General features: G+C 43.3%; 1 protein-coding gene across 2 annotated transcripts; it reads left to right on the forward strand.

Annotated features, from left to right (window-relative positions):
- The first annotated feature begins 802 nt into the window (after window positions 1-802).
- Window positions 803-6,635, forward strand: LOC148142194 (uncharacterized). 2 transcript variants are annotated; one of them, XM_087976937.1, is made up of 2 exons: window positions 803-2,270; window positions 2,411-6,635. In XM_087976937.1, exon 2 carries the CDS (start codon window positions 4,339-4,341, stop codon window positions 5,659-5,661), a length of 1,323 nt encoding a protein of 440 aa, XP_087833063.1. In that variant the 5' UTR covers window positions 803-2,270; window positions 2,411-4,338; the 3' UTR covers window positions 5,662-6,635. The 2 variants fall into 2 exon arrangements, with proteins under 2 accessions (XP_087833063.1, XP_087833064.1); XM_087976938.1 differs by having other exon boundaries at window positions 803-1,016; window positions 3,972-6,635.
- The last annotated feature ends 4,418 nt before the right edge of the window (window positions 6,636-11,053 follow it).

Here is an 11,053-nt window from a genome sequence, read left to right on the forward strand (position 1 = left end):
CAGGCATAGGGAACACTGAATAACTAGATTCATTGAGCTCTGGGCAAGAAAAAGAAGGTGTCATATGTCAAGTGTAGACAGCAGGGATGGAGTGAATCCCTAGAGGACTATAAGCGCAGTAGAAGTATACTCATAGAGTCATAGAGTCCTACAGCACAGAGATAGGCCCTTTGGCCCAAACTGGTCCATGCTGTGGGATATAAATGAATTAATGTTATTTCTGCAAGTATAAATTCTGATACAGACTAGGAATGAGAAAATACATATTCAGCAAAAAGAAAGGATATGTGAGCATGAGACATGAATACAGAACAATGGTGGATATATGGGCAAACAGGAAAACATCTGTTCTCCTCGCTTGTGCAGAGACACAGGAACAAACCCTAATTAAAGAGGTCAAAGTGGCCTCTGGATGGAAATAGATGCTGATAGAAGAAAAGATATGCCTAATCAATAATCTATAATAGACTGACGTCAAACACCCTTATGGGAGTCAGAGATAAGAGTTTGTCACGGACAAAACAGGATGAACAGAAGTTGTGGGATAAGTCTTAAGGAAATGAGTGACGTAAGCGAAGCAGGGAACAGACAATGGAATAAGGAAAAATATGGGGATTCAAACTGAATAAATTTCGAGAGTTTGTTGGATTTAGTGTGCATTTTCTCATTACCTTACCTGGTATTGAGACAGGGCACCCATCTATAGGTGTAAAAATAAATGGCGGATTCAGATATTTGTCTCGGACTGAAATTATTAAAGTGAGTGAGCTTTTGTTTCTCACAATTGGGGGCTCGTCCGGGATTTTCTTCCATCACCGGGAGGAGTGGCTGGCCTTGGACACTGGGAAGACGCGTCCCGTTCCCCATTGAGGAGCGGTCTCGTGTCCCGGTTTGGTCTGCTCCCTTGGGTGACTGGTGTGAATCCTATAAGAGAGACATCTGAATCAGACAGTGATAGGAGCTCGATAGAAAATACGGTGACAAAAGGGGCCAGGCAACTCTGTGCACAGACCAAGGTAAGAAAATTGACTTTTAAGTATTGCCTTGGTGGCCGGGATTGAGTTTTAGTAGTTAATAAGGGACTAACGAAGGAACTCAATATGGCTTGCGCTTTGGGTAAGAAAAAAGCCTCCGGGGAAACAAAGTAAGGAAAAGGCAATGGAAATGGAGGCGGGGTCCCTTACAACATTCCTCCGGAAAGTCCTTTGGGCAGGATGTTGTGGAAAATGGCAAAATAATACTTGTGCAAGGGAGAAAGATGATTAAATATTGTTGCTTTGTATGGACTAAGGACTCCATTCTTCGTCCCGCTGTCTTCTGGCCAAAGTACAGATCGGACGAAGACTGGGTTTGTGAATATCTGAGTTTATATGTCAATGTGCGAAAGAGAGAGAGAGAGAGAGAGAGTGTGTGAGAGAGAGAGAGAGAATGAAAAGAGCTGTACAGCTGGTAGGAAGTTTAACCCTTTGTGATTTGGTTTGAGTGAACATTTGTTTGTTGGTGATTGAATGTTTGTGTTTTATTCCCTGGAGCTTGAGTTCCAGGACTGTTTCGAATCTGATTTTGTTATGGAAACTTAACATGATTTCTTTTAAGGTTAAGGATTCTATTGTGATTATGAAGAAAAAAAAAAGGAATGATAACTCCTGTTCTTTTTACAGATCATGACTGCCTTACTATCAGTTTCTAACTAATCTCTTTTATCTTTACATAAAAGCGATTTATGGAGGACAGTTGAAGTTTCAGTTCAACATTAGATTGTAGTAAAAGCAAAATTCTATGGTTAATATCTGTGACCTTGGATTCAGCCATTGTTCATGCATTAGAAGTTTTTTTTAAAAAAACTTGAGTAGACAAATTCTTTTAAGGCAAGTTCTGATTATTTTACGACCTATAGTATTGTAATTGAGCAATGATTGGTCAGGACTATTTAAGGAAACTAATTCTGGATCTAAATTAAAGGACTAACACTGGGTAATTACAGTGAATTGCAAAATTGGGAACTGTATGCATTTTGCATTTAACTATTAAATACTGAAGAAATGAACGTAAATATATATAAATATATTTATACGTTAGGAACAGGCTTTGAAGGTTAGTCAAGCATGAATTGATGAATTGGTGTTTGAAGTTATGGGGAGCTAGAAATATTGCAATATTTCTTTAAAAAAAAGAAAAAGGGGAAAAACGTAACGACTTATCCCCTTCGGGAGGTACCTATAGGGGACAAAGAGATTGGGTTTGTAAGTGCCCCCCTCACCAGTGGGGAGGTCAGAACATTTAAAAAGGAAATGGAGGTCCTGGTTGAGGATCCGGTGGGGTTGTCTGAACAAATTGATCAATTTTTGGGGCCCAGTCTGTATACCTGGGCTGAATTAATGTCTATTTTGAATATATTTTTACTGGGGAGGAAAGGGGACTTGTACGAGGAACTGCCATTAAAATATGGGACAGGGAACACCCGATTGGAGATGGGGATGCTGGATAGGGAGAGATGAAGTTTCCCCTCAGAGACCCCCAGTGGGAAAACCAAAACCCGGAGCATAGAGAAGAAATGAGGGAATTGAAAGACCTGATTCTAAAAGGAATAAGAGAGGCAGTTCCGAAGTCACAGAATTTGATTAAAGCCTTTGAAATTAGACAGGAGAAAGATGAGACTCCCTCAGCTTTCTTGCAAAGATTAAGGGACTCAATGCGGAACTACTCTGGAATGAACCCTGAGGACCCAGTGGCACAGGGTCTTTTGAAAGTACATTTTGTGACAAGAGCATGGCCAGACATACAGAGAAAGATACAGAAGATAGAAGGATGGAGCGAAAAACCATTAGATGAATTGTTGAGAGAGGCACAGAAAGTGTTTGTAAAGAGGGAGAGGACAAGGGGGAACATTTGATAGAGGGTTTGAGCGACAGGGGCAGAGATGGAAGTCGCTACAGGCAGGATGCTATTATTGTGGAAAGATAGGGCATTTTAAGCAGGAGTATCCTGATCTACAAAGGGAAGAAAAAGGCAATTCCGCTTATGAATTATGATGAAGAATAGGGGTGTCAGGGGTTCCTGCCCTCAGGGGCCCACCAGGAACCCTTGATAAACTTGAAGGTGGGACCGTGTAGGGAAGAGGTAGTCTCCCTAGTAGATATGGGGCAGCACGGTCATTGCCGAATTTTAAACCAAAGAAAGTAGAAATGTTAACACGGTCAATTACTGTTTCGGGGGTGAAAGGGGAAGGATTTACTGTTCCAGTATTTGAACCTATGATGATAGAAGGTCCTAAGGATAGGATCACAGGGGAACTGCTGTATATCCCTGATATAGGAAGTAACTTACTGGGGAGAGATTTAATTATCCTTTTAGGACTGGAGATTGGAATTCAGGAAGAAGAATTAGTTGTACAACTGGCGATGTTGACAGAGGATGCAGAGAGAGAGATAGACCCTATTGTATGGGCTAGAGAAGGGAATCGTGGAAAACTACAGATCCCTCCCCTTTTAATAAATTTAAAACGGAAAGGGGACGTTGTCTGTGAGCGACAATATCCTATTTCCATAGAAGGTAAACGGGGACTGCAGCCAGTAATTGAGGGACTGATTAGAGATGGTTTGTTGGAGCCATGTATGTCTCCTTATAATACCCCAATTCTACCAGTGCGGAAATCTGATGGAACTTATCGATTGGTGCAGGATTTGAGAACATTAAATCGAATAGTACAGATCAGGCACCCAGTAGTGCCAAACCCCTACATGTTATTAAGTAAGATCCCTCATGATCACAAATGGTTTAGTGTGATAGATTTAAAGGATGCCTTTTGGGCTTGTCCCTTGGCGGAGGAAAGATTTGGGACTATCCCCCTATGAAATCTTATTTGAATTACCTTATCTGGGAACACAGGGAGAATTGCCAATTCCCGAAACTAAAGATTTGTTTTTAAAGAAGTATATACTGGGCTTGTCCTCCTCTTTATCTTTCCTCAGAAAACAGGGTCTATTGGCACAGACTCCGCCCCTTGAATTTGCTGTTCATCCCATCCGGCCAAGAGACTGGGTCTTAATAAAATCATGGACAGAGACTAAGCTGCAGCCGGACTGGGAAGGGCCATACCAGGCTCTTTTGACTACCGAAACGGCAATAAGGATGGCGGAAAAAGGCTGGACTCATTATACTCGGATCAAAGGGCCAGTGGACCCTCCAGTTGAGGAAGAAGTCTGGACAGCCGAATCAACGCAAGACCCGCTGAAACTCAGACTAAAGAGACTTTGAGTAATTGACTATACAGTGGCGACGCGAGCGCGGAATTATTTCTGTAAGATTGTATATTAAGCCTTTTTGTGTTCTAGCATAATGATCAGAATACTGGGAATGCTTAGAGTTATGATGCTAGCCCTCTTGGTATTAGGATTTTGTCACATATCATTTTCATATGTATTATTAATGGTTCCTGAGTCTGACAATCCACAAGTAATAGACACTGATATATGTAGCTTAGTAAATTGTGGGAATGTAGCTAATCAGAGACAATACCGCAACTCAGAGATACATCTTAAGTCCTATGGGGATGGCCTCGGGGATGGTACCTGGTATAATGGTCTTGTCACAATACACCGGGCCCCCTTCCGACCAGCACGCGATTGTCCCAATAAAAAGTGTAACCCCATATATTTAACGATAAGGAAAACCACATGGCACGGAGCGGTTTTGGGAGGTGGCACTTATGAGGTACAATTAAATGAAACATTTGGGATTGAAATGAAAGCAAATGGGAAGGAGTTTGTGGGCTGTTGTTTTCGAATTAGCATAGGACAGGGAAAATGGGTAGAATTACTGGGTAATGAGATACAACCTTTCACTCCTCCCAATGATCCTACAGTAGTAAAAATTATAGAGGTAAAGGATTTGAAACAGACCATCGAGATAGAGACTGGGTACGGGGATGCAAATGCCTGGGTTGAATGGGTAAAGTATACTGTAAAAAGTCTGAACAAAAGCAATTGCTATGCATGTGCCTCCGGTAGGCCAGTGGCCCAGGTGGTTCCCTTTCCGCTCGGGTGGAAGCGAGACAGGAAGGGCATGAAATGTATGATAGCCCTGTATCAGGATGAGACTGCATGGAATGATAGGAATTGTACCTCCCTATCTCTGATGTTCCCTCCCTTGGAGGAGAAAGATGCAAAAGTTCCCCCCACATTTTCCGCCGCAGTTGGAAATCACACGTCATGTGTGCACAGGCGAGGTACGAGTTGGTCGAGAGATTTGGGGGAGCTGAAATTATGTACAGAGATTAAGAATGTTACCGAAACGGAGAAGGGAGGGAACTACTCAGCATTAAAGGTTCCCCGAGCGGATCTGTGGTGGTACTGTGGAGGAAAAATATTGAGACCCACCCTACCTCCGGATTGGAGAGGGATATGCGCAATTGTACAATTGGTAATTCCATTTACCCTGGCATTTGAGAAGGAAAAGATAGTAGGGAAAAAGGGAAGGGGTAAGAGATTACTGTTAGATACTTCTTTTGATGACAGGATTTATCTTGATTCGGTAGGAGTCCCTCGGGGAGTACCTGAATTCAAAGCTCGTAACCAGATTGCAGCAGGCTTTGAGTCAGCCCTCTTTTGGTGGGTAACAATTAATAAAAATGTAGACTGGATAAATTACATTTTTTTATAATCAACAGCGATTTATAAAATTATACGAGAGAGGCGGTTAAAGGAATATCAGAACAGCTTGATGCGACAAGTAGGATAGCATGGGAAAATAGAATAGCCCTTGATATGATTTTAGCAGAGAAAGGGGGTGGTGGTTTCTATCCTTACTTCCCTGATAGTAGTAGTCGGGGTATTGGTGGCCATTGGCTGTTGTATCATACCCTGTATACGAGGGCTCACCCAGAGGCTGATTGAAACAGCCTTGATGAAACGAATGCCCCTGAGGGGAATCAGACAGAGCAACTTTATCAACTAAATAATAAGGAAGTGAGTGAGACTAAGTTGGATGAAATCTCTGAAATGATGCTTGCGAATTTTGGGAACAATGTTTAAAAAAAAGAAAGAGACAAAAATGCAGAAGATAACAGATAGTAATGAAAAGAAAAAGGGGAAATTGTGGGATATAAATGAATTAATGTTATTTCTGCAAGTATAAATTCTGATACAGAATAGGAATGAGAAAATACATATTCAGCAAAAAGAAAGGATATGTGAGCATGAGACATGAATACAGAACAATGGTGGATATATGGGCAAACAGGAAAACATCTGTTCTCCTCGCTTGTGCAGAGACACAGGAACAAACCCTAATTAAAGAGGTCAAAGTGGCCTCTGGATGGAAATAGATGCTGATAGAAGAAAAGATATGCCTAATCAATAATCTATAATAGACTGACGTCAAACACCCTTATGGGAGTCAGAGATAAGAGTTTGTCACGGACAAAACAGGATGAACAGAAGTTGTGGGATAAGTCTTAAGGAAATGAGTGACGTAAGCGAAGCAGGGAACAGACAATGGAATAAGGAAAAATATGGGGATTCAAACTGAATAAATTTCGAGAGTTTGTTGGATTTAGTGTGCATTTTCTCATTACCTTACCTGGTATTGAGACAGGGCACCCATCTATAGGTGTAAAAATAAATGGCGGATTCAGATATTTGTCTCGGACTGAAATTATTAAAGTGAGTGAGCTTTTGTTTCTCACAATGCTGATCAAAATATCCATCCACGCTAACCCCATTTCCCTGCACTTGGCCCATATCCTTCTAATCATTTCCTATCCAAGTATTTGTCCAAATGCCTTTTAAATGTTGTTAATGTACCCGCCTCAACCACTTCCACTCGCAGAAGTGAGGTCTGCAGATGCTTGAGATCAGAGACAAGTTAAGAGTGGTGCTGGAAAATCAGAGCAAGTCAGGCAGCATCCGAGGAGCAGGAGAATCGACCTTTCTGGCAAGAGCCCTTCATCAGGAATGATGGGTTCTTGCCCGAAACGTTGATTTTCCTGCTCCTCGGATGCTGCCTGACCTGCTGTGTTTTTCCAGCACCACTCTAATCTAGCCACTTCCATTGGCAGCTCATTCCATATGCATACCACTCTCTGTGTAGTAATGTTGCCTCTCAGGTTCCCTTTTATTCTTTCCCCTCTCACCTTAAACTGATGCCCTCTCGTCCTTGATTTCCCAACCCTGGGAAAATGACTGAGTGCATTCACCCCATCCATGCCTCAATGATCTTATACACTTCTATAACATCCCCCCTCAGTCTCCTACTCTCTCAACCAAAAGTCCTACCTTTCCAACGTCTCCCTATAACTCAGTCCCTTGAATTCTGGTAACATCCTTGTAAATTCCTTCTGCACTCTTTCCAGTTTAATAACATCCTTCCTATAGCAAGGTGACCTAAACTGAACACAATACTCCAAGTGCAGCCTCACCAACCTCTTGTACAATCGCAGCATAACTTCCCAACTTCTATACTCAGTGCCATGACTGATGAAGGCCAGTGTGCCAAAAGCCTTCTTCACTGCCCTGTCCACCTGTGACTTCCCTCAAGAGGGATATCAGGAAGGCAAAAAGGTGATATGAGATAGCTTTGGCAGATAAGGGTAAGGAGAATCATTAACAGATATTAAGGGCAAAGGAGTAATTACGGTGATATTCAGGACCTTAAAGATCAATGAGGCCATCTATGTGTGGAACTACAGGAGATGGGTGAGATCCTAAATAAATATTTCTCATCAGTGTTTACCATGGAGAAAGACATGGAAGCCGGGGAACTTGCGGAAATAAACAGTGCTGTCTTGCAAAATATCCACATTACCGAAGAGGATGTTTATCTACCTTCATGTGCATTACATGAAGGTAGATAAACCCCCAGGACCTGATCAAGTGTATTTCAGAACATTGTGAGAAGCTAGGGAAGAAATTATGGACCCCTAGCAGAGATATTTGTATTTACCACCAGTGAGGTGCCAGAAGACTGGAGAGTGGCTAATGTTGTACCGTTAATTTAAAAAGGCTGCAAGGAAAAGCCAGGGAACTACAGGCCAGTGAGCCTGATGTTAGTGTGGGCAAGTTGTTGGGGAGGATTCTGAGAGCGAGCAGTTACATGCATTTGGAAAGGCAAGGACTGATTAGGGTAGTCAGCACGGCTGTGGGCATGGGAATGCAGAGCGGCACACTTTGTCTACATGGACTTTTGCAAGGCCTTCAACAAAGTTCCGCATGGTAAACTGTTTAGTAAGGTTAGATCCCATGGGATCCAAGGAGAGCTAGCCAATTAGATACAAAATTGGTTTGACAGGAGGGGACAGAGGGTGGTGTTAGAGGATTTTTATTGAACTGGAGGCCTATGACCAATGGTATTTTGTAGGGTTTGGTGCTCGGATCCACTCTTGTTGGTCGTCCGAAAACAGTTCCGATGAGAATTTCGGAGCCATGATTAGTAAGTTTGCAGATGATAGCAAAATTGGTGGTATAGTGGACAATAAAGAAGGTTGTTTAAGAGTACAACAGGATCTTGATCAATTGGGCCAATGAGCTGAGGAATGGCAGGTAAGAATTTAATTCAGATAAAAACAAAGTGTTGCATTTTGGTAAGACAAACCAGGGCAGGACTTACACAGTTAATGATAGGGCCCTGGGAAGTATTGTTGAACAGAGACATCTAGAGGTGCAGGTACATAATTCCTTGAAAGTGGCATCACAGGTAAGACAGGGTGGTAAAGAAGGCATTTGGCATGCTTGCCTTCATCGGTCAGAGCACTGAGTACAGGAGTTGGAACATCATGTTACAGCTGTGCAAGACATTAATAAGGCCACATTTGGAATACTGCATACAATCCTGGTCGCTCTGCTATAGGAAGGATGCTGTTAACCTGCATAGAATGCAAAAACGATTTACAAGTATATTATCAAGACTGAAGGGTTTGAGTTATAAGGAGAGGCTGGATAGGCTGGGTCATTTTTCCCTGGAGAATACGAGGTTAAGGGGCTGATAGAAGTTTGCACGATCATATGGGGCAGTGAGAGAGTGAATAGCTAAGGTCATTTCCCCAGGCTAGGGGAGTCCAAAATTAGAGGGCATAGGTGAGAAGGGACAGATTTAAAAAGGACCTGAGGTGCAACCTTTTCACACAGAATTATGTGTGTATGGAATAAGCTGCCAGAGGAATTGGGAGAGGCTAGTACAGTTGCAACATTTGAAAGACTTTTGGACAGGTACGTAGCTAGGCAAGGTCGAGAGAGATTTGGACCAAACACAGGCAAATGGGATTAGCTTCGGAAACCCAATCAACATGGATGATTTGGGCCGAAGGGTCTGTTTCCATTCTGTATGACTCTCAGTCTCTGTGTTGTGTGTGAGCATGAACTGGTGTTGAAGACAGTGACAGCAGTGGAGTGTTTCTGTTGGAGGGGACAGGACAGCCCAAGTACTGCTCAACTGGATGTAACTTCCAAATCTTAGATGCCATTCCTGAATATGGAGAAATGACAGGAATTGTGGGTGTTTCTGTCAGAATTTCAGTGACTGTGTGTCTGATGGGAGAGAGGTTAGAGGTGTTCATTTCTAGCACAAGTTTCAGAATATCTCTGCAATCTGCCAGCTATATGGAGATTCAGATGTGACAGGGAAGCTGGATGGCTGCTTTGTGATGGAGAGTGATGCCAACAGCATGGGTTCTATTCCTGCACTGGCTGAGCTACCATGAAGAGTTTTCCTTCCCAACCTCACTCCTCAGACTAAATCACCACCAGCCGTCTCTCTCAAATGAGAGAGTGGACTTCTGGGCCTATGACAACCTCACTTTATCTTACTGACCAAATCCAACATTGCTCACTCTGCCCCTCACATAGCAAAGAACCTTGGGGGTTCCAACCTCACTGCCATGTGAATGCTCTCCAGCACTTGTCCAATACAATGGTATCATTTCTCACTAAAAGGAAACCGAATGGGGACTTGTACTTGAGTTCTCCAGGACACTAGCAAGCCTGCATCTAGAATACTGTGCACAGTGGTGATCCCTTATTTAAGCAAGGATAGAAATATGTTGTCGGCAGTTCAGAGAAGATTTGCTTGAGTTTTAATTCACTCACAGGATGTGGGTGGCGCTGGCTAGGCTGGCACTTATCATCCATCCCTAATTGCCCAGAGGGCAATTAAGAGCCAATGACATTGCTGTGGGGCTGCAGCCACATGGAGGTCAGGCCGGGTAAGGATGACAAATTCAAAGGGTTGACAGGCCTCTCTCCAAATCCTGTCCATCATCTACAAGTCAGGAGTGTGATGGAATACTCCCCACTGGCCTGGATGGGTGCAGCTCCAACAACCCTCACGAAGTTTCACACCATCCAGGACCAAGCAGCTTGCTTGATTTCACCACATCCACAAGCATCCACTGCCAATGTTCAGGAGCAGCAGTGTGTACCATACAAGATGCACTGCAGAAATTCACCAAAGATCCTGAGAACACACCTTCTAAATCCAGGCCTATTAGCATCGAGAAGGACAAGGACAGGTTTTGTCCAGAATGCTTCTCAGAGGTGAGCATTGTCCCATTATTATGAATTTCATTCTCCTTGAGATGTTTGCTTAACTCTGACATGGTAACCCCATAATCTGGTCCTCCAGCTATAGTGACAATTGATTGGACATGTGAAGGTTGAAAGTGCTTGCTTGATGGTGTACTTAGAATGGCCTGTGAGCGATGTTACCAATGTGCCTCAGATTGGTGCCTTTTCCCTTTTCCTTCCCAGTACATCGAGGTGTAAAGCCAGTGTCTCCTGATGGGATCGGGGATCCTGCTCTGGGCACATTATTGGTCTGGAAGATTTGGGCAGAGGGCCCCAGGACTATTTGTGGTCATTGAGAGTATCCTGTCCAGATGTAGGCTCAACCTTTCTGGCTGAAACTCTAACAGGGTTGAAGATTTCAGGAGGTGGAAGGACTGTCCTGAGAGGAAACTCCTGGATGTGCCGTGGACAGTTTCTCCTCTCGCTGGGCATCTGTTGTCACCACCCTGTGGGCACCATCCTGTGGGCACCACCCTGCTGACACCTTGAGAGCAAGG

The sequence above is a fragment of the Chiloscyllium plagiosum genome, unplaced genomic scaffold, assembly GCF_037043375.1.
Source record: "Chiloscyllium plagiosum isolate Xiang-an unplaced genomic scaffold, Cpla_swu_hap1 HiC_scaffold_30, whole genome shotgun sequence".
NCBI lineage: Eukaryota > Metazoa > Chordata > Chondrichthyes > Orectolobiformes > Hemiscylliidae > Chiloscyllium > Chiloscyllium plagiosum.